The sequence below is a fragment of the Apodemus sylvaticus genome, chromosome 21 (genome assembly GCF_947179515.1).
Source record: "Apodemus sylvaticus chromosome 21, mApoSyl1.1, whole genome shotgun sequence".
Taxonomy (NCBI): domain Eukaryota; kingdom Metazoa; phylum Chordata; class Mammalia; order Rodentia; family Muridae; genus Apodemus; species Apodemus sylvaticus.
In genome coordinates, this window is record NC_067492.1 from 19,119,195 (window position 1) to 19,145,630 (window position 26,436).

A 26,436-nucleotide genomic window follows, 5' to 3' on the forward strand; every position below is an offset into this window, starting at 1 on the left:
AATGACTTGGACCATGTACGTAACTGGCCTGGAATGATCTTGGTGTTAGAACCACTGCAATCTGGTATTACTTGAAGGAGCTCAGCAGAGCCTCCAATGGGCAGGACCTGCATGAAGAATGGAGTTGAATCCCCAGTACCCAAGCAGGTAGCAGGCAGGGGTGTGCTGCTTGCAGGCCCAGCACTTGGGAGACCAAGATGGGACCTCCGCCATAAACTGGCTAACAAGATTAGCCAGGATCGGTAACTTCTGGCTGCTGTGAGAGACCCGACTTCATAAATAGAAAGTGAAGAGTAACTGCAGACAATACCTGATATCAATCTCCAACCCACGGCTTCCAACCCATGTACACACACATAGAAATGTGCATACACACACACACACACACACACACATACACACACACACACACATACACACACCCTATACACATGAACACATTTAAAAAATGTACACTTAATATCTGCCCAGTGTGAGAAACTAAAGGAAACACATAGCTCTGGGACCACCTAGGCCTTGCTGCTCATGGCTACAGAGCATTTACATAGTTTTTTTCATGTGTCTGTGTGGTGTTGGAGAGAAAAACCCAAGGCCTTGATTGAGTAAGCCAGGCACGCACTCTACCTCCACTGAGCTGTAGCTCTGGTCCCCACAAGTTCACACACACACACACACACACACACACAAAGAAAAAAGAAAAAAACATCACATTGGTTTTGACTTTAAAAGCAGTAGGCCTTTAAGAAAAATTGAGAAAGATAAAAGGAGATGTAAAATCCATACCCAAAGAGAGTAACACTTAACTCATACGATAGGAGTTTTTTTTCTATGCATGTGACATTATCTGAAAATATATAAAATGTAATTTTGCTTTATATATTAATCTTTTTCATATTACACAATGAAAAGTTTTTTTTTTTTAAAAAGCAATATTTACAGAGACCCGTGTTTTATTTTTTTGAGGCAAAAATATGCAACCCATTATGTAACCCAGCCTGGTCTGAATTCTGCAATCCCACGTTCCAGTGTCCCGGGCATGGGGATTACAGGTGCGCGCTACCACGCCAGGCAAGCTCCGACTTCTAGTGGCTCACACTATACTTTTTAATCACATTGCTCTATTCGCTTTATTTCTTTGATGTGCAACCCTCTGCTCTCTGTTTCTTTAAAGAATGGCTTCTGACTGGAGGTCACGGGCAAGATCTGACAAAAGGACAAACAAGCAGCTGTTGAGCATAAGAGGCACGCGCTCCCTCTTTGAGACCTGTGGGCTCTGCGCCGCTGAGGGTGGCCGATGGCCTAGAGTCTCAGCTCTCAGTGTAGGTTCAGTGTGTGAGTTCCAGGCCCGCAGCTTTGTGTGTGTGTGTGTGTGGGGGCGGGGGGTGCGCACGCACCTGTATCCGCTCCGCCAGGATCTGAACAAGAAGGTCATCTGGGAGCACACAACTCATCAGCCCGGTCTCCCCTCCAATACTGGCACTGACGCTGAGCCGCCGCTGGGTGGGGCCAGGGAGGAGAGGGCTGGAGGAGATCTGATGGGTGGGGAGAAGGGCCAGAAGTCAGAAGCCAGCCTTATGTCTCAACGACTATACATACGGGCCATGTAGCCTCCAAAACATAAAATGAAATGAAATGAAATAAAATAAAATAAAAACCACACAACTCCTGCAGGCTCCTTATTTATAAATGAGGGCTGTATTGCAAAAGCCACGATTCCCATTTTCTCTCAAGAATGGCTGTTAGCTTCAAGCAGGGATATTGTGGGAGGCTCTTTCTGAGTGTCCTGCACCGTATTTGACTGCCCATTCACTTAACAGATAGTTGCTGAGCTCCCATCATGCACCAGGCGGACCTCCGGACTAGGCATCCAACCACGGGCAGGACCAGCAATGGAGCTGCCTCCCTGGCGCTTAGCATTCTCACTGGAGACATAGAAACTAAGCACTTTATACAGGGACAGGTAATGTTCACAGCAGGGAGGCATGTGGTGGGAAAGTGACCAGGCAAGGGAATGAAGGAGCCGGGAAGGGGTGGAGCGTCATGGGAGGATCATATAAGCTCGGAGCCAAGGCAGATTGAGTCAAGGACAGTCTCTGTGAGGGAGCTGCAGGCTGCCTCAGCGTGCATGGGCCGATTTGGGAGCACATTCAGCGTGTACGGAATCTGGTAAGCAATGGTGGCGGTAGAATATAGGCAGGCCGTGGGTGCCTGGATGGGATTGGTGAGGGAGATGGGGGTGAGGTGGGGGTAAACTGAGACAGAGGAGGCGGTCCTTAGAGCAAAGAGTGAAGGGGATCTGAAGGGTGAGTTAGGAGCTGGAGGGGATGAAGGACAGGTTAAAAAAATAGGAAGGACACAATACAAAGGAAGAACGGCAGAGTAGGGACCATGGTAGAGATTTAACCCCTGCCTGAACAGAGTAAGAAGAAAAGGGATGAATGGGGTCTAGTGTACAGGTAGAGACATCAGCTCAGAATCTGTTGCCCAATTCATTTGGGTCTTGTCACATCGAGTAGGCTCTGATTTCTACTCTGACTTTTAGGGTTACTGTTTACTGAGAGAGGGTTAGAGTCAGAGCTGGGATTTTCTGCTGTCCCCAGAACATTCTAAAACTCTTTACTTCTCGATGGATAGAAAGAAAACAAGCAGAACTTACCACGATGCCCTATTTGTAACAAATACAAACATCTGTGTAAAGATGCCATCTTCGCTCTCCAGGGAAGAGGGTTAAAGGCTAGTGCTCCCAAAGAAAATGAGCGGGTGGTTCCAGTTTACACGCTATTATGAATACAAAATGCACTTAGAGGGGAGGTGCAGATAAAAGGCCTTGTTGGGCACCAGTTTAGCCCCGAGGTGCTCCATCCACCTGTAGGTGTCTTCTCCCACGTGGGCATTGCTCCACCCACCTGTCCCACCTATGTTCTGCTCTCCATTCCTGTTAGGAGCGGGATCTTTACTTAACCCGCATTCCCAATCTAATGCTCAGCGCTTTCTTCTTATGAAGGTCTATAAGCCTGCCATATCCACCTGCCTCCTCTCTACTAGGACCTTCAGGGTTGTGGATAGCCCTGGTCTTGTATTTTGATGCTAATTCCATTCGTGGGAGGGGCTGCAGGTGAGGAGTTAATCCTGTATACAGGTGCCTGGTGAACCTTCTCCCCACCTTAACGGTTTAAATAAAGTCTAGAGTCCATGATTGGACAGGAGGAGGGAAGGTGGAGCTGAAAAGTTTTTTTTGGGGGGGAAGAGAGAGGAAGAGGGAGGAGGATTGATGGAGGAGGAGGGAGGATCAACGGAAGAAGTGGAAGGAGAACGGCTGTGGCTTGGAGAAACAGCAAGTTGTATGGGATCTCATAGATGGGAACAGAGCAGTGTAGTGGGAGATCTGCCCAGTCTAGGCCTATAGCTTGTATTCATACTGACTGAGTTGTGATTTCTTTAACCAGATAACTTGGGTTGGAGATTTATCACAACTAACTTCAGCTATCTTTGTACACCTCAGACACCCACTATGAAACAAACACCCAGTGCCTAGACAGCATGGTTCCATGCTATGAGGGCCCTCCCATCTTCCCCTTCCCCCGCCTCCATGTCCTCTAATTCCTTCTCTACTTTGGCTGGCCTCATCTTACTGACTCCACCTCAACTGCCTTGTACCTAGCTCCGAGCACACTCTTTCTCTGCTCCAACGATGGCACCGTCTTGTTCCTCTGTCTCTGAATGACGGCTGCCAGGGGCCACTTGGGGGAACTAGGAAAACTGTGAACTTGAGGTTCTAGTTTTAGTTGGGCCACCGGCAGTCTCAGCTCCCTCTCTATGCAGCGTGAGTTTCCGGTCCTGTTGTGACAGTGGAGATATTTGTGCTCTGCCAGTCTCCTTCAGGGAAGGCAGCCTACAACCCCAAACTCCTCACTGCTTCCTATAAAAGACCGCACCTCCTGTACACATATCAGAGTGATGGGGTAAGACTTCCCCACGCTCCATCTTCTATCTCTCCTCTCCTTAGCTGTATTTTTATTTTCTTCCTTCAAACCTTGGATCCCAGAGGAAGTTAGCGCCGTTATCTTTTAGCTGCTTAACGCCTTCCATTCTCTCTCCTCTTGGGATCTCATCTCTTCTTGTGTGGACCTTACATTTTACAAGGGTGCCTTTCCTTTTCCTTTCATCCATCCACTCACACTTCCTGCTCTTTAGGAAGACTAAAATGGTTTATTCTGAGCTGAGTGTGAGTGTGGATAATTTGGGGACATAGACATTACCATGAATGACAAGTCCCCCAGGGCTGCTTTCGTTTCCTCCCAGTGACACACATGCTTGACCTTGTGCGTGCTCTCTGACAACTCCTTTCAGCCCTCTGCTCACATCTTAGGGTCTTATATTCACTTGACCTCACTCCCCCCCCCCCCCAGCTCATTCCTAGCTATCGTCGGATGCCTCTGCCTTTAGCACTGCTTTTTGTCAAGATGGCTCTCTGCATTCCTCAGTATGTGGCCGGAGCCAAGTGACTTCTTTATGACGTACTTCCGCTTTCCCTCCAGCCCTGCGCCACTTATCTTAGTGGTCTGATCCTTTACGCTCCTTCTGTACTGGTTTGAGACAGGAGATGATGATGATGAGGATGACTATATTCTAAAAATGGTTGAATATTGGCCATTTTCCACATTCAACTTCATTTCTCTTGTGGCTATCTCCTGTTACTATTTTACTTCACGTAATGTGTAAGCACGATTGTTTTCCTCCTCCACTCTCCACTAGGGAGGCTTGAGTGGGAGATCTTGCTTCCTTCACCTTCACCCCTCTGGGATCCAACTCGGTGCCGGTAATAGAATAGTGCTTACTGGGTACCAGATGGCTGAGTTTCTGAAGGAGTGGTGTAGGACAGCCGCAGGGTGCTGGCCTGGCTGTCGGATGCTGTGAAGGAGGAGGGAGGATCCCAACCCCCTTCCCTGGGGTCCCCCTGTGTACCTGTGCCTGCGGTGTTTCTGACTGGTGCTGGTGATGCTGCTTCTGAGACCCAGACCAGTGGCCATCTGTCATCTTGCCTTTGGGGAGCATCACACTCCCACGCACGTTCTTCGGAACTTTGTATTCCTGGGTCATTAGAGTGAGTTCCGAGGTAAACCTGCCCAAGTTCTCAGTGCTTAGTCGTACTGGTGCCCCAATGTTTTGGGTCACAGAAGATTCTTGGGCTGCTAGGAGAAAAAGGTGGATTTTTAGTAAAAGCCATCCTGTGAAGGAAAGGACAGTTGTGTGTGTGTGTGTGGGGGCAAGGACAAGGGATAATCCACTGAAGCCTGTGTTACTTTCTTACAGAACACCTAACAATCTTCACATTCAGCTGATTGACCTGGGCTGGAAGAAGAGGCTCCACCCACCGAGGATGGCTCCACCCACCGAGGATGGCTCCACCCACTGAGGATGGCTCCACCCACCGAGGATGGCCCCACCCACCGAGGATGGCTCCCTTGGGGGTTCTGCATTCTTTTCTGCCTGCATCAGTTACTTTTTTTTTTTTATTATTATTATTGTTGTGATAAAATACTATGACCAAAGGTAACTTTAGGGACAAATTTTTTATTTTGGTCCCTACCAGCTGGGGCCAAGTGTTCAAATATTTGAGCTCGGGGAGGGAGTAATTTCTCATTCAAACTACAATATTGCCCATCCTTTCCATAGCTCCTTCAATGGTCTCTGCCCATTTTCTTTCCCAGCCCAGAGGCCAAGGATTTCTTAAGTTGCTTGTGCACTAAGACCTTGCCTTGGAAATGTGACACTTAACCTTCTGAGCTTTTGGGCAGTGGTAAGGCGAAGGAGCAGATAGGGCAGAGTTGTTTCTGCCCTCCGCAGAAACAACCCCAATGACAAATGAATGAATGAGACAAGAAGTGTGTGATTCTTAGCAAATGGGACCTTCACACACATGGTTAATTTCTCCATTTTGTTCCGGACCCCCCTTCCAAGCAGACTGCTACTCTCTCAGTTCCCTCTTGAGATACTTTCTAAAACTTTAGTTATTTAAAATCTACCTAGATAAGCTCTTGCTGGAGTGCCTTTGTGCCAGCCCTGAGACTCAGAGTCTTCTTACAGACCCTTCGCCTGACATATTTGCCTGTCTCATTGTACCCCCCTGGGATTCTGACTTCAGAGATGGACTAGGCACCCCTGAAGGAGAGCAGGGTGGAGAACACACTCTTTGCCTCCTAAGCTACGCAGCATCCATGGTCCTCTAGGTCTTGGGAGAGACTTGGACTTGATGCTCCTGTCAATCATCTCAGTGTATAACTCTCCAGGGTTCCCTCACAGCTACAGCTCCCTCTGGCTTACTGGTCCCTGCAGCTCCCTCCTCCCCTCTCCCAGGATTTGGGGATATGTACAGAGAAGCCACATTGCACCTGATGGAGGAATTAGAGAAGCTGAACCTCTAGTTCTAGACAGCCACAGCTGAGTTCTGCAACAGTTATGGAGCATGCTGGTCTTCTAACTCACCAGACTTCTACCAGGCCTCTCACCAGATCTTCCATCAGGCCCCTCACTAGACCCCCCCACTAGGTCCCTAACCAGACCCCCACCAGGTCCCTCACCAGGCCCCTCACCAGGCCTCCCACCAGGCCCCTCACTAGACCTCCACCAGGTCTTTCACCAGGCCCCTCACTAGGCCCCTCACCAGACCCCACACCTTTGCTCAGCTCCACTCAGCTCTCTCAGAAGTGCTGGCCACTCGTATCTTCCCTCAGTCTTGACTATTTTTCACTATGGACCCTGGCTCTCCTGCACACCCTGTTCTTCATTGACCATACAGTCTCTTTACAGTGCCCACGAGCCTCTAGCTGGTTCTCTTCTGTCACACCCTCCATATTTCAATAAGAGCATGCAGACACAACCTTAGCAAGAGTTTTCATTTGAACAAATGACTTCCTTCCTTTTCCCCCCTTTCTCCCTCTGTTTTCCTTCCTTCTTTCTTTCTTCGTCCTGCTCCGGTGCCCTGTCGTCATTTCACCCGTCCCCCTCACTGCTCAGTTTCTCTGAACAGTGACCCAAACCACTGCTGTCACAATGATGTAGATAATTTAAAAACTTCCAGTATTACATAAAAGTAAAAAAAAAACCCAACTACAATGGTAATTTTATTTAAACTATTAGATGAGGATGGATAGGCCAATATCTAAGTCAAGCATAAAAAACTATCACTGACCCTGTGCTGTTGTTTAGTCCCCTGCTCATGCTGTGTCCTCGGCAGCCCAGAGCACACTGTGCTCTTATAGCTCCCATACGCCTGACCTGGCCACAGTTCAAGCACTCAGTAGCTTCCTGTGGCTGGCGGCTTCTGCCTGGCACGGGCAGGCTTGGACTTAGCCATCTCCTCCCAGCCTACAGCTGACTGTAGCAGACAGGAATGGCTGGCTAGGGCCGAACCCTGCCCGAGGCTGCCAAAAGCACCAGAAACCTCTGAACTTTGGGAAACTGAGGTAGGGATTGCTGCCCTGGGGCTTCCAGCAGGTTCTGGTTCCGCCCAGTTAATGGCTCGGTGCCTTTTTGCTTTGAAAATACATCTTAGTTAGGTGTCCACTCTATGCCTGACACCACTCCCCGTGCTGTGAGTACAGCAGCGAGGAAGATTTGCTTCTGTACTGAGAGCAGTGGGGACAGAGCACAGAATGAGGAAAATGAAGTGAGAACAGTATGTTGACTAGAGCAAAGGGCTCCAGAGCAAGGAGGGCAGAAGCTGTGGAAGCCTCACCCTCTCGCCCCTCTCTGTCCCTTCCTCTTCCCCAGCACCTGCTCTGCTGAGTCTTCACCTTTGGGGCCCTACCCCCATCTAAGTGTCCCCTAGCTTACGTTTTCCAGTCCTTCCTGCTAACACCTCAAGCCTTCTCCAGGGAGTTCCTGTCTTCTTTGGGACTCTCTGAGACAATTGCATCTTTGCAGTATCTGTAGTGCTCACTCCACTGACGGACTCCCCCAGCTCTGCCTTCAGCTTGGTGGTACTCAGTTCAGAGGCTCATATCCATCATTTCTCGGGATGCTAACACAATGAATGGCATGGACTACTGGGATGCTAACACAATGGTATGGACCACTGGGATGCTAAAATGATGTCAAGGATCACTGGTTTATCAGATATAGAAGAACATTTAAAAGGGATAGAATTAGGATATTGCCTGGGATTTCCCCGGAGGAACCATTTCTCTTATCTGCCCAGTAAGGAACCTTGTTTCCCCATGAACATCCCAAGTGGAGGAACTGAGAGTGGATCAACTAACAGGTGTGGGCTGCTATCAGGAACTGCATCATGCTGTCAGCAATGTTCACAGAGAAAGGATCCAGCTCTAGTCAGGTCCCCTGCTTTGAACCCAATGTATGTTTTCCTTGTGTTGCTGCTGTGCTCCTGACCTGTGGTCCTCAGATGACTGGATGGAGTCAAGATTCTTGGCTTGTAATGGGAAGACCATACCAGGCTTCTCTATGATGAGGTCCGAACCCATCTTCATATGCTTCCTCCTCCCAGGATTCCTTGCAGGGTAAATGACGTCACTTCCCTCGTTTCTGTGGCTAGAGGTCTCTGTGCTCATGCCTGGGCATCCCTGCTCCTTTGGCTTTCCACCATGCATGTAGACAGAGCCAGCTGGACCAAGGCCATTTTCCCCCTGCTTTTCTATCGATCCCTTTGTTATGAGAGTTACTTTTCTACTACTGCTTTTAGACATCTAGGAGACAGAACATAGTCACCCCCAACTCTTTATTCAATAGGATTGGAATCAAAGCTAATTACAATTGATCCGTTCTACAACTGGACTTCCCACCTCTGATTTACTATCAGCCTCCTCGATTTCTTGGTCTTGCCCTTGTCTCTAGTTTTCCTGCTAATATTTGCCTGATTCTCAAAGCCCATTTTCATAAAGACTTCCTCAAACCACCTTTTTTGGAACCTTCTAGGCCCAAACTTACTCTCTCAAAGAAACCAAAAAATTTTTATGGTTGTAGTGCTTTCTTGTGGTGAATGACCTTTTCTTTGTTTCCCCTCCAAGTGTCAACCCAACCTTAATATGGGTTGTAGCTCTTCCTGGTCCTGTTTTCTACTGTGTTAATAAGCTCACACCTGCAGTGGTTATGGAACGATACCTCTACATGCATGCCGGGTGAAGAGAATTCCCTGGCAGCATGTCACACATCGGGTCTTAGTCCAGGCTGGAGGAGAGGAAGATCAGTGAGGTACACAGAGGAAAGCTCTCACCAGTCAGGGTCCTGAGGTGATAGGTTAGCTCAAGAAGTCCTATGCAAGCATGAGGACTCAAGTTCAATTCCCAGAAGCCATATAAACGACCAAGTGTGGTAGCATGAACTTATAATAAGCTCAGTGCTGGGGAGAAGAAACAGATGGATTCTTGGGACTCCCTGGCCAGCTAGCCTAGTGCAACGAGAGAGCTCAAGACCAATGAGAGACCCTGTCTCAATAAACCAGGTGGGCAACCCCTGAAGTAGGACGCCCAAGGTTGCCCTCTGACTTTCACATGCACATGCCCTTACATGCATATGTACACACACACACACACACACACACACGATCACGGATCTTACCTGACTCCTCTGCTTCTCTCATGGACTGCTCTATGGCAGCTCTGATGCACAGCTCCCGGGCCCGAATCCCTAGGATGTTGTTAGTGTCTGACAGGGCTTCTAAGACAATGGAGTCAATGTTCAGGCAGGCTGCGTTGTAGAACTTGGCCATGCTGATGGCATTGGCTGTCTTTCCTGTAAAAACAGTCAGGGTACTGACTCTTATGATTCTCATTTGCTCAGTGTCCTACACAGAAGACTGCAGAACAATGTACCCTATGGAGTCATTTCTGAGTACTTCACCTCCAAGTCTCTTAAATGACCAGAGAGAGCCTGCAGACACACTCCCTTATGCTCAAAGACTGATCATTTTGTAGGTCCGATCAGTTTACAGATTCTGCCGTTGAACATGACCCTGGATTGTCTGAGTGGCCTCAACCTCATTGCAGGGGTCCCCAGAAGAGAAGAAAAAAGCGGGGGGGGGGTTTAGAGCTAGAGGCAGCAATGTGATAGCAAGACGCTGGAAGAGACTGAACCGCCAGCTTTGAAGATGCGGGACGTCATCCTGAGTCAGAAATGTGGGCGATGTTTGTAAAAGCCAGAAAAGATGAAAGAATGGGCTATCCACTAGTGCCCCCAAAATAACACAGCCCTGCTGGCCCACTTGAAACTTAGGGCTTCCAGGACTGTTAAGAGGGTGAATCGTTGCCTCTTCAAGTCACTAAAATTGTGGCAGTTACAGAGGCAATAGAAACAAATGACAAATCATAATCTCCTCACAGAAAATGGCAGATCATGAATAGCTTTTCTGAAGAATATGTGTTTGTGCGTGGCATCTGCATGCATGGACACCCATGCTGGTCATCTTGGAGGCTGGAGTTTGATGTCAGGACATCTTTCTTTCATGGCTTCTCCCTCTTATTCTTAAGCCAGGTTCTTACAGAACCCGAATTCACCACTTCATCTAGACTAGCAGAGACAAGCCCCTGGGATCTGCCAACCTTCGCTGCAGGCACAAAGCACTGCTCCTGGCTTTTCTGGGGGCTCTGGGGATTCAAGCTCAGGTCCTCATGTTTGTCTCACAACTACTTTAACTACCGAATCATCGCCGGGCCGTGATGGCGCATGTCTTTAATCCCAGCACTTGAGAGGTAGAGGCAGGCGGATTTCTGAGTTCGAGGCCAGCCTGGTCTACAGAGTGAGTTCCAGGACAGCCAGGGCTACACAGAGAAACCCTGTCTTGAAAAAACCAACCAACCAAACAAACAAATAAACAAAAAACCCTATCGAATTATTTCTCAGGCTCTGTCTTTTGTCTTCACTGTTATATACTTGTATGACACTGTCTTCTCTAATTGTGGTTAAGAAGACACAACTTTATACTCTTTTCTGGTCTTCCCCACCTCTCCCCACCCCCCAGGGTACATGCCTGAGAGCATTGCTCTGCTTTTCCTCAGATGAAACTCTTATGCTTTCCCCTGATCACAGCTGATGTTGCCACGGTTCTGTATGGAGGAGGAGTCCTGGCATCTCTGATCACAGTCCCCCCCTCGGGATTGTCGCGTACCTGACAAGGGCGTCCCGTGGATGATGATGGCGATGCCCTTCCGGTTCTTGGCCAGGCGGCCTTCGGCAGAAATGTCGATGCCCAGGTGGCGTGCGATCGCCTTACTCACTGGGTTGCTCTCCACCTCGCCAACCTCCTCTACGGAGTGGCTGTCTGTGCTCTGCATCTTGTCGGCTGTGGATCCAAACCACAGTGAGCGTGTGCACAGGCGCACATCTGGGGATTTACGTAGGGGTACAGGCGCCGATAGAGGTGGGAATGATTTTTTTTTTCCTTTAAAATACTCTTGTCTTTAAAATGCCCACTGCTGCAGCGGTCCCTGCCCATGGTGCACAAGAACGCTTCATTAGGCTAATACTTTGTGTCTATATTTTAAAGTGAAAAAAAAAAGGATATTCATTGATTTAAATTCCACTTGGAGGGATTTCTCTCATTGGAACACAGAAAGGATGGCCATGCGCAGGAGTCTGGAGTTGGCTGTAGGGGAGGAGCCAGGATTGGGCAGTGTGCCACGAAAGGTCAGGGATGCTGGGTGGCCGGTGAGCTGAGCCAGGCTGGGCACCAGGGATTCTGCCTTGGTTTCAGGGTGATCACCATGTCCTCCAGCTCTAACTCAGATCTCAGAGTACATGAAGGTCAGAAAAATGGATCCTCGATGCTGGAGGTGAAGTGGAGGGTTTCTTAATGGTTTGATTGGAAGGATGTCTAAAAGAATGTTCTTCATGTCCTCAGGGTGTGGCTTTGTTTGTTTTTGTTTTTGTTTGTTTGTTTTGTTAACAGTTCCTGTTTGGCTATACTCTTAACATCTTAACATTAAGGTGTCAGGTCTTTCTTAGCCAAGTTAAAATGCAAGTGACTGTGGCAAGGAGAACATTTCTACATAGCCAGAGCTGTCCTCGCCCCCAGGAGTGTCCCGCTCCCTAGCAGTGTCCAGCCCCCTAGCAGTATCCCTGCCCCCCAGCAGTGTCTCCGCCCCCAGCAGTGTCTCCGCCCCCCCAGCAGTGTCCCCGCCCCCCCCACCCCCCAGCAGTTCTCAGTTACTTTGAACTGTTAGTTTTTCCAGGCTTTCTTCATAGTCGTCCTCATCTAGGTAGTTTCTGGCTTCACCCGGAAGATGCCGCTCTTCCAGGCTGGATGTGACAGAGATCCCTCGGACAAGTGATGTCCTCTTTGTGCTGGCGGTTCCTTGGTCAGACGTGTTCATTTCTTCCTCTTCTGCAGGGTAGAGGGGCAGAAGATGAAAACACACTGGAAGAGAGTTGGAAGGGGAGCAAGGGGGATGGGGAAAGAGATTCGAGGAAAAAAAGAAAACAGGAAATGGTGAGGAGGGGGGAGGAGGAACAAGGAAGGGTGGAGCTTGGAGTAGGGGGCCCAAGAGTCAGGGGTGAATATCATCAAAATAAGTTGTATGAAATTCTCAAAGAATTATACAAACATACTATTTAATCTGAATAAAAAAAGAACAGCTGCGCTGATAATCATCCTGTACCTACCCAATCCTAATAATAAAAAACAACCGTGAGCTTGCCCCAAGGTTTCCTCTGTCTGCAGGGCAGGGCTGCAGCCTTTAATTGTGTTTAGATACCAAGAGTGTGCATTTGCCCAGGAAACTTGGGGAATTCCAAAGAGTCCCAGAATGTAGAGTTTAAGTTGTCAAAAAGTTACAAGGATTGAGACAGACACAGGGTGACAGGAATTGAGGCTGGGAGAACTCTGCTGTGAACATTTTTCCTTCTCAGGCCTTCAGAACGATGTGGAGACCATTCTGTACACGACAGCCAGAGCCTGCTTCCACCTTTACTGCCTCGACAACATTCCCAGTGTACCTGACCCCTGTCAGGCCGCCACCCACCTTACTGCTTGCTCTCCCATAGCATTTCAGTGGGTACAACAGCCTGTGGCAACAGGTGATCCCCACTGACCTAGGGGACCCCGTGTTCTGTTTAGAATTGAGATGTGACTGGAGGCAGCTACCTTCCCTGGGTCATGGCCAGAGAAGGGAGAGTCCACAGCATGCAAGCAGTGTGAGGCAGTGTCGAGAGAGGTACTGATGGTGAGCACCCAGCCTGGGTTGCCCCTGGACCCATCAGCTTGGATCCAGACCATCTTCTACTGGGACAAATGAAAAAACCAACCAAATTCATAACTTTGGTATGTATGGACGCTACGAGCAACAATGCTCTTTCTTCCCTGCCTCCACAAGGCCCTTTATACGTGGCAGGCTCAAAGTCTCCTGAGGCCACTAGGCCTGAATGGACCTGTCTCTGATCATCTTCCTGACTGCGAGCTCTCCAAGGGGAGGAGCCTTATGTCATGCGTCTTCTTACCAGCCCTCCTTCAGCTCAGCACTTGCAACATGGTGAGTAATTGTACGCATTTCGAGTCTCCCTACATTCATGTACTAAAGTCTTAACACCTCAATGTCTCAGAAGGCCATTTTATTTGAAAATAGGTCTTTTAAATAGGTTAGCTAAGGTTTCCAGGTCATCACATAGGTGTGCCTTGACTTAGTGTGACTGGTATTAGCATAAGAGGAGGTTAGGGCAGAGACGCACAGTGGGAAGACGGCTATTCATAAGAAGGTAGGTTTCAGAAGGGACCAACTCCAGTGACACCTTGACCCATTATATCTGGCATCTAGGACTGTGAGAGCCACTTGCCCTGTGACATTTGTAAAAACAACTACAACAAGTTACTGATACAGAACATGTGACCAGAGCACTGAGTGGAGAGGCATCCTTTCCTGCAAGCCAAGTGAATATCCTCTGTTTGCCTTTTCTTTTCCTCGAGAGACCATGAGGCTGGAGAAGAGGATTCCACATGGCCCATTAGCTCCTCCCTCCTAGCCACACACTTGATCAAGAAGTTGATCATGCCATGTACTAGCTGCTGTCCCAAATACTAGGTTTACAAGTAAGGGCTACGTGAGGGTTGTGTAAGCATGTGTGTGTGCGTGTGCGTGTGTGTGTGTGTGTGCGTGTGCACATGAGGAGGTCAGAGGACAAACTTGAGTATGGTCTTTACCCTCCTTGTTTTAAGTCTCAGTAACCCCTGGACCCCAGTGAGAACAGACTCTGCCCAGCCTCTGCATCCTTAACACAGAGACCACAGGACCCATTTCGTAATGGTCTTAAACAATTACACAGGCTTCAGGAACCTGGCAGGTACTCAAGAGTGGGCTGGTCCCATGGCGGGGGTAACTGGAGGAGGATGGGACAGTGGCCCAGAGATTGCTCGGCTCCACGCTGGGTCCTCACCGTTCTCCAGGGTCTCCAGGTACCTGGCCTTCATGTACTCCTCTTTTGATTTCTTCATCTCCTTAAAGTAATCGTAGACTTCCTGTGGGAGCTTCTCCCCCGGGTTCCGGGGAGGCAGCAGCAGGGTGTTGTAGGAGTCATAGCCCTTCAGCTGTCGCAACATCTGCTCAAGGAGAGAATGAGAATGACTGTTGGCCTCAGTGGAGGTTTCCTCTTGCTTGCTGGCCTCACCAAACAAACAAACAAACAAAAAAACCTAAGGATGAGATTTGGAGATATGCTTTGTGGGTGTCACATGGTGGGGCCCTTCGGAGACGTCTAAATATAGAGCTGAATCCTGAATTTACAGGGATTCAAAACCTTTATTTTGTTTCATATCCACCCAAGCATTGTACACGTGGAGACATTTTTTTTCTTTGAAAACAGCACAATAGATTCTTCTAATAACAAACATATAGAACTCTATTATCATTTTCAAAAAAAGCATAGCTACAAATCAACTAATGAGAGGGGTACGTTCTGAAATGTGAGATTATGTTATTAGATAATTTTGCCACTGTTTTAAAACTGAGATGACTATGATGTCACTAAGTGAGCTAACCTTGTGAGGCAATGTTATGCATGCAGGGTAGTGTTAATGAAAGAGTAAAGGGAGTATAAGTTACAATGACAATATATAAGAGAATGTTATAATGAAACTCATTATTCTCTATACTAGCTAAAAATAATAATAATAAAGTAACCAGCAATGGATCTTTAAATGGAAAGGAAACAGTAAAACAAAGCATTGGAATATCAGAAAGAAAATGATGAATAATGGAAAGACTAATGACATAAATGCGTCTCCTTCTCTGTGGTTTTCTAACAAAACAACCTACAGTTACAATGTTATAAGAAGAGATTTAAGAAAGGTACATTAAAATGAGGAGCTCGATCCCCAGTTGGTCATAGTAAATTACATAGTCATAAAGTAATATGTGTAGCAGTAACTAAAGAAACTATGTAAAGAGATACACTAAAAACTGCTCCAGATAAATTGAGATGGAATGATAAACAACACTGAAAGGACAAGAAGGCAGCACAAAGTATACAGAGGACAAAAAGCAAAACCGACAAAACAAAACGGCAGATACAGTCCGCAGTATATCAACTATTACATTAAAAGTAAATGATCTACATATTCAAACTGAGGACAGAGATTGTCATAGTTCATGGATTTTAAAATTATTTATTTGTGTGCATGCCTTTGTGTGTGTGTGTGTGTGTGTGTGTGTGTGTGTGCATGTACATGTGCACATGCAGAGTATAGGTTGATTTTTCACTATCTTCTCAGTCACTCTCTTCTTTTTTTTTTTCTTTGACTCAGGGTCTATCACTGAATTTGAAGCTTATTGATTCACCCAGCCTGGTTGATTCTAAGGGATCTTCAAAGAATCCTACCTGTCTCTGCCCTCCCAGTGCTAAGATCACAACTGTGCATTACTGTGACTTGTTTCCTCACATGAATATTGGGGACTGAATGCAGGTCCTCATGGTTTTAAAGTCAGTAAGTGGTATCCTCAGTCTGTATTTGTTTGTTTGTTTTTCCAAGACAGGGTTTCTCTGGATAGCCCTGATTGTCCTGGAACTCACACTGTAGACAAGGCTGGCTTTGAACTTAGAAACCCGCCTGCCTCTGCCTCCCAAGTGCTGGGATTAAAGGTGTGCACCACCACTGCCTGGCCCTTATAGGGCACTTAAGAAATAGTACTGGGCCAGGCAGTGGTGACACTGTGTAAAAGAAAGTCATTTTAATATATAATGTAGTTCTTTACTGTGCAAATATTGACCATAAACATGCATTGGATTTTTAATTTGTTTAAATGTGCATATTAGAATTACAAAAAAAGCAGTAAGTTCTCATGTGGAGAAGAAGAAGGTAAAGAAAGTCTATGGAGAAGAGATTGATAAACTGACAGGGGAAGAGGAGGGAAAAGGCCAGGAGGAAGGTATTGTAGATGGAAGGACACATGGTAGGGTGGGGCCACCGTGTCAGTAAGCGTGTTTGGTTTTGGTCTCCGCTCACCTTCTCTTCTAAGAGATACTGCTGGTCAAATTCTAGGGAGTAAAACTCGATGGGGAAGCTGCAGGGATTCCTCACAATCACCTCGGCTTCATCTCCTGCCGCAAAAGGCAGGAGGGGCCCCAGTTCCAGAACTGAAGGGCTGAACTCCAGGCGTGGCTCCAGACCCTGACCCTGTGCCAGGAGCACGAGCTTCTGCGTGCTCTGGCCAATCTGGAATAGCAGAGACTGGCTGTAGAATTTCTAGAAAACACGGAAACAAACAACATACAATGTAAATCCGAGAGCCACCAGAGGGACAAAACGGTCTTGTCGCCGGATGAAAGGAGACATGTTTCCTACGAAGCTACGAAAGGACAAGCTCTGTGATGGAGTATTTGCGTGCTGTGCGTATCACATGCTAGGCACTGTACCAGGGCTCGGTCAAATATAGAAGGACTTCTAAGGCCTTTCTCATGCCTCTGAGTTTCCTATATGGACATCATTCCGTCTCTCTGTGCCCAAGACTGTCAAATCCCTACAGGCAGCAGAGGCTACAGTAGAAAAGCCAGGCAACCAATCTTGTCCAGCAGCTGCTGCCACAGCAGCGACTTCCACCAGCGACTACCAGAAACACGGCAAATATTCCATCACCTCTGCTTCTTAGTGATATCTCCTCCATTCAAAAATAATAAAAATCCAATGTCAGGCTGAGGATAGCACAATTTTCAGTACCACAAAGAAAAATGAAATAAAATAAAATAACATCTAAATCTCGGCTAAACCCTTGCTAGTCTTAAGACACTTAAAAAAAGATTATTTTATTTTATTTTATTTTATGTATTTGTCTGGTCTGCCTGCATGTACACCTATACATGCCACAAGAGGGCATCAGATCCTGGTCTAGATGGTTGGAGCCACCATGTGGTTGCTGGGGATTGAACTCAGGACCTCTGCAAGAGCAGTCAGTGCTCTTATCCATGGAGTTATGGGGTGGGGGTGGGGGTGGAGGAGTGTGCTTATAATTCCAGTACTTGGAAGGCAGAGGATCAAGGGTTCAAGGCCATCCTAGGTGCTACTTGGTGAGCTCCGGGCCATTCTGGGGTACACAAAACCCTGTCTTTGAAAACAATCCAAAGGAAAATATCACTCGGATGTCTTAGGCTTTGAATAAACGTTGTCATGGCAGTGGGTGGCGGGTGGGGGGGGACTTCTTGAGATCCTCTCTCTGGTGCTAGGATTTTGGTTTGCTTGCCATGTTCTCCATAGGAGTGACGTCATACTGATGACATTTGTGAGCCTCAGGGAGGCTTTCTGCTAGGAAGTGCTGGCTGCCGCGATGACTTATGGTCACCCGTGTTAATAGTCACTGGGTGCTGTGTGCCCCATTTGGTGTTATTAATCTTCAAAATGACTCAAAAAAAAAAAAAAAAGAGCCATGGCTGCAGCTCAGTCCTAGCTCAGCTGAAATCTCAGCTTCCAGCTGCTTTTATATTCTGACTTGCAAGAAGGTAAGCAGAGAGGACACAGGCTCTGCTACCTGACGCCCTAAGCAGTCTCGGCGAGGCCTCCTGTAAATGAAACCCATTAATATTGTTGTAGTTGCAATGCTTGTAAACTAAGTAGGATAAAGAAATGCAAAACAGTCGGGTCAGTTCAAATGAGATTTTTTTCTGTTGAGTGAGTTTTAATATGAGACTTATGAAATTTCAATCCCCACTTTTGGAAGCATTATTGGGTTTCAGAATTGCAATAAGGGAGTTTTGATATGGGAACATTATTGCTTCTTTATGTTACCTAGGAACAAGCTGGGGCTTAGTCAGACAAGTGATTTGTTCAAAGATACACAGCCTGTGAATACAGAAGCAGTAAGCCACTAATACTGTGCCACTGGGAAAGTTGATGTTACTCACGCCTGCTGAGCCCAGCCCACTGGGCCACACAGCAAATGGGTAGACTTGAAGGACAGGCCATACGCAGAATGGGAGGTTTGAGTCTCAGGCAAGCCTGGGCTTAGACCTCAGAGAGACCCAGAAGGGAGATCTCTACAAAGCCTCAGTTTTCTTTCGAGCTCACCTCTTCTTTGGGCATGAATTTCACTTGCACATTAGACCTCTCGCCGGGATCCAAGACTCCGGAAGTAGGTTGGATCTCAAAGATCCGAGACTTGGGAATCATCTCGGCCTGCAGCTTCCTCCGTAAATACTTTGGCATGTGTTTATCCAGCTGGGTTATGAATGTTAGACAGTTAGATCTTGTATGTGGAAGGCAGATCCATTCCACTCCCCACACAGAGGAGAGATGCATTTCCTGAGTGCTTTCCAGGCAGGGAATGTGCACCGGAGGCAAAAGGGAATACAACATTCTATCCAAAGGCAAGGCGCTAAGCATTGAGCGCCAGGCTTAGGGTCCGGGCAATGGTTGACACTGAGAGTCTTTCAACGGGAAGCTAAAATGATGGGAGGAAAGGCCCAGGGTCCCACCTCTGGCTAAAGTAGGAATGGAGAGAAGGGGAGCACATTTCACCTTGTTAGTAGTCTTTGGGGTGTGGACAAACCATTCACAAGGGACTTGGAGATTGTTAGAAAGCTGAATGGTTTCCACCATGCACTGCCCACACTGAATCGTAGCAAATTCTATTTTGTTGCATGACAGGGTCATACTTGGGATGGTCACAGTGGCCTGGAGGCAGAGGTGAATGGTTGGCCCTCCAAACACCTGGAACAGACAGAAAACTACAGTTACCTCGTGGCTCGGGAGTTAGGGGAAAAAAACCACAACAAAACAGTGTCTTGGGCTGGAGATGTAGCTTGGTGATAGAGGTCTTGATCAGGAGGCTCAGAGCCTGGCTTTTGGTCCCTAGTATGACATTACCTTGGGGTTCTCAACAGGCCTGGTTGGGAACCTGGATGGTCATTGTAGGCCCAGGGGTGCACTGTACCTTGATGGGGAGAATGACTTCTTTGTTCCCCACAGGAAGATTAACCCCTTGTGGGTCACATCTCACTTCAAATGTTTCTGTCTCACAGTAAGGTAGGTTCTTTACACGGTCTAGTTCAGTGCTGAAGCCTGGACCAAGACAAAGGGAAAAAAAGTGTTTCTCATGAACAAGGAAAATAGCACATAGGAACTGCTATGCCCTCTGCAATAGGCTTACCAAAGTATGGCAGAATAGGCCAGAAAACTCCTTTAGCTGAGCGTGGAAGCGGCAGGAATGTCAGGGGAGTATGCACCTGTCACAGGCCCTGGAAGGATGGGACATGCAGGTGGGCTCCTGGTACCTGTTTCGTGAAGGACGTGCTTTTCTGCGTGGAAGGACACGGGAAAGTGGCTGGTGTTGGTGATCTTGATGATGTGGGTTCGGACGTCACCAAGCACAATGTAGCCGAAGTCCAGGACGTACTCTGGCAGCTGGACCCTGAAACAGTCAGGGGGATGTCCTGGTCACTGGTCACTTTCAAGCCTGGAAGGTTACTTTTCACAAAGGGAGAGAGTGTATGTTCTCTCCTGTGTGCAGATTTATTGACTGATTTATTGATTTATTTGTTTATTTATTTTTGTGGTAGAGAGCGGCTAAGGACCACTAGATAAAGACTAGACACTCTGTGCATCCTTCACAAGTCCACACTGTGTGATTTGATCATTACCCAGCGACACGTTCATTATGGGGCCCCAGGCGGCCAAGATGGAGCCTGTCTACTGGACGTGGTAGTCTGGCTTTAGGAGCCAGGATTGCCTCACTGGCTTCATGCTAGGGAATGACTGCTAACGTGAGGTGCACGGCTTTCAGTCCCAGGTGATCAGTCAGTGTCTCAGGAGACACAAAGAACTGGTTGCTTCAACGCACTCTGAAACAAAGGAGACACAAATACGGGGGGTGGGGGGGGAGACTCACTTGGTTAGCTTGCGGCGACTCCGATGACTGAAGTAGGTGTCCTCAGTGGTGCTGGGGATGCCTCTCTGGTGTTCCAGGGCATAGTCTTGGACTATAAGTCGCTCTACTTCCATCTGAAGAGGAGCACTTATCTGAAGAGAGAGGGAGAGCAAACCAGAAATTTGTGCTTCAACATGAATTCTCTTTGCTCATTGTTGATAAGTTTCATTTTTCCCACAAAGGGTAAACTGATTCTTTATGCTTTCCAAATTTTAAATGTATACTATATAAAGGTTAATAATGAATAAATTATCATGCACTTATAAATGAGGAAGTGGTTTTTTTTAAAAAAAGGTTTTTAGATTTATTTCATGTCTATGAGCGTTTTGCCTATATATATGTATGTGTACTGTATGTATGTCTAATGCTCGTGTATTTCAGAAGAGGGCCCTGAAACTAGGGTTAGGAATGGTTGTGAACCACTGTGTGGATGTTAGGGATTGAAGGTGTATCCTCTGGAAGAGCCTCAAGTACACACAGATGCTCACCCATCTCCCTGCCCCCAACCAAGACGGTTTAAAAATGTTTTGACATGGGCTAGCAAGATGGCTCAGCGGGTAAAGAGGAATTTGCTGCCAAGTGTGATGGCCTGGTTCCACTCCCTCCATGGAAGGAAGAGCTAACTCCTCGAAGCTGTCCTCCTCCTGTCTCAGATGCTCCGTGACGTATGCACGCTCCTTTGGCAAATAAATATATAATAAATGTTTTTAAAAATAAATATGTTTTGACAAAAATTGTGAAGTACTGTAGACCTACTGTGTGTTTTCTCTGCATGATTTCAGCTTCAATAGCCAATTTTTATAGTCCTATGCAAAGACACAACGTTAAGACATTCTACTCCCAGTTTCTCCTTCAAAGTTTTACTTGTGTGAAGATGCGTGTCTGTGGTTATACACACTTGAGCCCAGAGGTCCACAGTGACCAGAGGCACTGGATCCCCTGAAGTTAGTGTTACAGGTAGACGAGGTTTCCTATCACGGAGGGTAGTGTTTTAAAGCACATTCATCAGAGTTCTCAAAGCTGAGAATAAGTGATTTTGAGTGCCCGGTTCTGGATGGTGCAACCATGTTACTTTCTCCCCACACAAAGGTTCAGAGGACATCTTGGAAGAGCAGGTTAAAAGAATGTGAAATCAGAGGAGGTTGGAGGTGGGGGAAGCACGGTGAAGGGCTGGCTTCTGGACACAGCATAGATGCTACACACATGAACTCACAAGTTCCAGCATTGAGTGGGGAGGGATTCCCAATGCCCCACCCCTCGCTGAGCAGCCAATGGTAGTTGATGGACGGCTACTGGTGAAGGGAGATTTTTCCTGGGAAGAGGTGGATCGTGGTGGGTTTGTTCATGCCCCAGAAGATGACGTCATACATATTACCATACGGGCTGCACTAATTGGACTTGGTTGGTTAAAAAAAGGGGGGGGTCATGAAGTTGGGAGGCAGATGGGAGCTGGGGGAGCTGGAAGGAGTGGGTGGGGAGATGCATAGGTGACGAAGATACGTTGTAAATGTGTATGCAATTTCCAAAAAATGAAAAGAACGCAATTTTATGCTTAGTAATGGGCCATCTTGATTCATCTCCCTTCCTTTCCTACAAAAACTTGATTTTCCTCCTGAGTTTCCTCTTCCAATACACTCTTCTTTATGATACACACAAGTGAAGTATTGTCCCTACCTCATTCCATATCTAATCAACCCTGACAGTTGTAGGTCTGGAGTACTCCTTGTCGTCACTCAGCCCTCTCTTCTGTGAACATCATTATTATTACTACCTTTTACCTAGAATCATCCCCAGAGCTTTAAAAAGCCTCTATCTTCTCATATCTGCTCTGGTTCCATTAAACTCTGTCCCCTCATAGCTCCACAAGAGGCCACAGGGGTCTTTCAGAGAAGCAAACTCAATTCTGCCATAGCACTTTGGGTTAGAACATTTTAGTGCCTCCCTCTTCCTCTTAGGAAAAGTCCCAAACTCTCTCTTCTTTTCTCTTTCTTTCTTTCTTTCTTTCTTTCTTTCTTTCTTTCTTTCTTTCTTTCTTTCTGTCTGTTTCTTTCTGTCTGTCTTTCTGTCTGTTTCTTTCTGTCTTTCTGTCTTTCTTTCTTTCTTTCTTTCTTCTTTCTCTTTCTTTCTTTTCTTTCTTTCTTTCTTTCTTTCTTTCTTTCTTTCTTTCTTTCTTTCTTTCTTTCTTTCTTTCTTTCTTTCTTTCTTTCTTTCTTTCTTTCTGTTTCTCTCTCTCTCTCTCTCTCTCTCTCTCTCTCTCTTTTTTTTTTTTTTTGGTTTTTTGGACTTCCCCCCACCCCCCCAGAGGGTTTCCCTGTGTAGCCCTGGCTGTCTTGGAACTCACTCTGTAGATCAGGCTGGCCTTGAACTCAGAAATCCACCTGCCTCTGCTTCCCAGAGTGCTGGGATTACAGGTGTGCGCCACCACCGCCCAGCTCCCAAACTCTTAATGGCTTCTCCAGATAGCCTCACCTCTTTGGGCTCATCTTGCCTTCTTTCCAAGCCCCCCCTTTGCCTTGGCTGTATCTCCACTCTGTTTCTGGGATATCCTGTGCCATCACCCTGCCCCACCCTGCCCTACTCTCCCTGCCTGCCCCGCCCTGCCCCCACCCACCCCACCCTGCCCCTCACCTTGCCCTGCCTTGAGCATATTCTTTCCCTCACATACATTCCAGGCAAGATAGAACTACTTTTACCTCTTCGGTCTCTTCCTCAGGGAGTTCCTCAGTAATCACCTCAAAGTGATTGACAGTCTCATATTTATTGTACTCTTTTTCAACGTTTTTCTTTGCTTGCTCCAGGAATTGTTCATACTTTTCGTTGCCTGTGGTGGGGGAGGGGAGAGAAGCAGTCTGGTCAGACACAAGGATGTGCTCGGCCTCAAGCCAAGACTCTCAGCTCAGGGTGGAGTGAGGAGGAAAGTAAACATTTCTACATTCTACCTACCATATTTTCTCTCCCTTTGGAGGGACAGGTAATTTGTGAGTGAGTTGAATTCGTACCTAAGACCTCACTGAGTTTAATGACACAGTGCACGAGCTACAGGCTGGTCCTTAAGAGCACAAGGTACTAACAGGCTCCTGTGGGAAACTGTAGGTAAAGAGAGTCAGATGCGAGGGTCAGGAAGGAGGCCTTCACCTCATGGTTGAAAACCGGGATCCCTGTAGGTTCCCTATAAATTGGAACTCTGCTCAGTTCTCGGGTCTAAGCCTTCTACACCTGACAGTCCCCTTCAATGCTGAGCAAACTGAGATATCCTGTGTCATCACCCTGTCCTGCCACGCCCACCCCACCCCACCCACCCCGCTGTCAGTGAGATAGCTGTCAGTGGCCTTTTACAAGCTAAGTACCTTCCAGCTAACATAAAGGGTATGTTGGGGTCACTTTAAGTCAAGTGAGTCACAATACTTTTCATGAAGGTGGGCAGACAGCTGGCAGGGGATCTTAGATGCTTGGACTGGCCAAACGTCACTGCAAATTACAATGCTTTGAAGGTAAAGGTGGGCAAAGGATTAAAAAGCCTACTAGGAAGAAATGAGAAATGCTGAAACTCAACACCAGTGCTTAAGACCAAACGATGTTCAGATTGGAGTAACTGAAGGACCTCCCTGGTAACCACACCCTCTATCTTAGGAAGCTAACAGGGATCCCGGTTTTCAACCTTGAGGCAAAGGTCTCCTTCCTGACCCTCAGAGCTGGCTCTCTGTACCTGTAGGTTCAGGATCTACAAATTCAAACACGTATGGATGGTAACTGTTTGGGGAAATGGAGCATCTGTACTGAAGCTGTGCAGACCTTTTTTTGTTGTGCCCTGGCAATCGGGTGCAATCACTGTTTGTACACCATTTCTACTGTATTGGGTGTTATGAGTCTACAGGGAGGTAGGTCAAGGTACATGGGAGGATGTGTGTAGGTTCCATGAAAATACCATGACATTTTATGGGTGGGTCTTGTGCATGTGTGGATTTCAGCGACTGAGGGCCTGAAGTCAGTCTTGAGTGCTGAAGGCATGTGGGGCTTGGTTAGCCTCCTTTGAGGTCCTAATATTAGAGTGTGGTCTTAGCTTTATTCACATTTATGTTATATGAAATACAATATCACGTGAAAGCATATCATGTTTCCAGGGGCCTGACAGTTATAATTTAATGAATGATACTCAGTGGGTGAGTTTGTGACTTTAGGAGGAGGAGGACTGGGAAGTGAGCTTTCCTCTGAAACCCTGTAAGGAAAGCAGATCTAAGAAAGAAGAGACCATGATGAGCAAGCAGTTCCCCACTCACTGTTGGTCCTGCCCTGGGTCAAGTATTGGGGCCTACCAAGGCAGAATTACCAGCCTGGCCCAGGAAGATGGCTTTGGGACCACATAGGGCTAGGCCCGCAGACAAATAGCTAATGATATCCAATTTCAGCCTCTAGGCATGTAACACTGGAATAAAGGTCTAAAGGCTATGGCTGCTTTTTTGAGAAAGTTATTATTTCTGAGATGTCTACACTTGACACTACACCAGACTCCAGTTCCAACATGAAGAGGCCAAACGTGTTACTTACTGGGAGAGGAGACTGGGAGAGACACTTTGGCTGAAGAAATGCAGACTTGGCCCAAATGTCACCACATTGGTGTTGATTGGGAGTTAATCGATGGCAAAATTGGCCAGCAGTCTTAGTTTGCAATGGCCACAGTGTGAGTCAAATCTAGCTCTTGTCGCCCCACCCCTGGTAACTGAGGTGCAGCAAGGAATACTAAAGTTTTTTTTTTTCAGACAAATAAAATGACTAAACAAAGGGAGCAGCCACTAATCTTCAAAGACAGACAGCAAAGAAAAAACTAGAAGATTTTGTAGCTCCCTACCAGAAGTGGATGGGTAAGTGATTGCAGTGTGTGGGGCAGGGTAAGCTATTACAGTGTGGGCGGGCAAGCTGTTGCGGAAGGTGGAGGTACCTCGAAGGTTCCTGTGTAGGTCAAGGCTGATTCTTGGAAAGATGCCCTCTCCGTACAGAGTGATGTTTTCTGGGACCAGGTGGGCGATCTGTATCTGGAAGTTTCTTTGAAAGACCTCAGGTATTCCAGGCAAGTAGTAAACTTTCAACACCTGCTCCTTATTCGACTGGATAAAACCCTGCATGATAGAGAGACCAGAGAAAGCGTGATGGTGTGCTCCGGTGTGTTCATGCTTTGGATGGGCAACGAGATGTGCCAAGGTGCTGTAAGGGAGATGACAAGACGATTCCAGGGAAGCAGGGAGCCTAGGGGCGGGCACTGGTAGACTAGGGTCAGGCACTGCCCAAAGAAGGAATTCGAGGAACAAATAAAACATTTTAGTAGCTTGTTTCTTTCTTAATGCCTAAGAAACATTTTTTATTTTTATTTTTTTAGTTCTAGGGTATAGCTATATTCTATACCCTAGACCTCTATGGGAACGAATCACTAAGAAGTCTTCCCACTCTGTGCACTGACCCTTTTCTTTCTATGCACAGAAGCCTTTAAGTTTCAGAAAGCAAGGTCCACCGATGCTCTTACTTCCTGTGCTACTGGGGTCTTACTCAGAAAGCTCTCGCCTGTACCTATGAGTTGAAGTGTACTTTTTCCTTTAGCAATTTTGCAGTACTGGGATGGCCTTGAACTCACAGAGACCTGCCTGCCTCTATCTCCCAGTGCTGGGATCAAAAGTGTGCACCACCACACCCTGCCAGTGTAGCAAGTGGAATGTTGAGGTCTTTGATCCATGTAAGGTAGAATTTTGTGAAGGGTAAAGTGGTTCTACTTTTCTACCTGTTGAAATCCAGCTTTCCTGACACCAGTTGTTGAAGGGTACCATCTTTCCTTTCATGTGTATTTTTGGCATCTTTGTATTTTAAAAAAATCAGGTAACTGCATTTCCATGGATTTATACCTTGGCTGTCAGTTCTATTCTACTGATCTCTGTGTCTCTTCTATTTGTGTGTGTGTGTGTATGTGTGAGTGTATGTGTGTTAGTACCATGTTGCTTTTATCCCTCTGTGTAGTGTAATTTGAAAGCAGGTTCGGGGATAATACCTGCAGGATTCTCTTGGTCCAAGGTTAAAACAGGGAAAGCCCTCACCTTTG

The 26,436-nt window shown here is 47.0% G+C and overlaps 1 protein-coding gene across 1 annotated transcript in view; it reads right to left on the reverse strand.

Annotated features, from left to right (window-relative positions):
* The window catches only part of Hydin (HYDIN axonemal central pair apparatus protein), a 325,093-nt gene that overhangs the window by 97,432 nt on the left and 201,225 nt on the right, over positions 1 to 26,436 (reverse strand). The window contains exons 28-41 of the mRNA XM_052166496.1: positions 25,291 to 25,468; positions 23,048 to 23,175; positions 20,316 to 20,446; positions 19,702 to 19,838; positions 19,362 to 19,489; positions 18,947 to 19,138; positions 18,497 to 18,646; positions 16,445 to 16,684; positions 14,380 to 14,542; positions 12,164 to 12,337; positions 11,123 to 11,296; positions 9,577 to 9,750; positions 4,966 to 5,189; positions 1,395 to 1,532 (exon numbers count right to left, since the gene is read on the reverse strand). Of these exons, the coding sequence (XP_052022456.1) occupies positions 1,395 to 1,532; positions 4,966 to 5,189; positions 9,577 to 9,750; positions 11,123 to 11,296; positions 12,164 to 12,337; positions 14,380 to 14,542; positions 16,445 to 16,684; positions 18,497 to 18,646; positions 18,947 to 19,138; positions 19,362 to 19,489; positions 19,702 to 19,838; positions 20,316 to 20,446; positions 23,048 to 23,175; positions 25,291 to 25,468 (2,331 nt within the window). The remainder of the gene's footprint in view (positions 1 to 1,394; positions 1,533 to 4,965; positions 5,190 to 9,576; positions 9,751 to 11,122; positions 11,297 to 12,163; positions 12,338 to 14,379; positions 14,543 to 16,444; positions 16,685 to 18,496; positions 18,647 to 18,946; positions 19,139 to 19,361; positions 19,490 to 19,701; positions 19,839 to 20,315; positions 20,447 to 23,047; positions 23,176 to 25,290; positions 25,469 to 26,436) is intronic.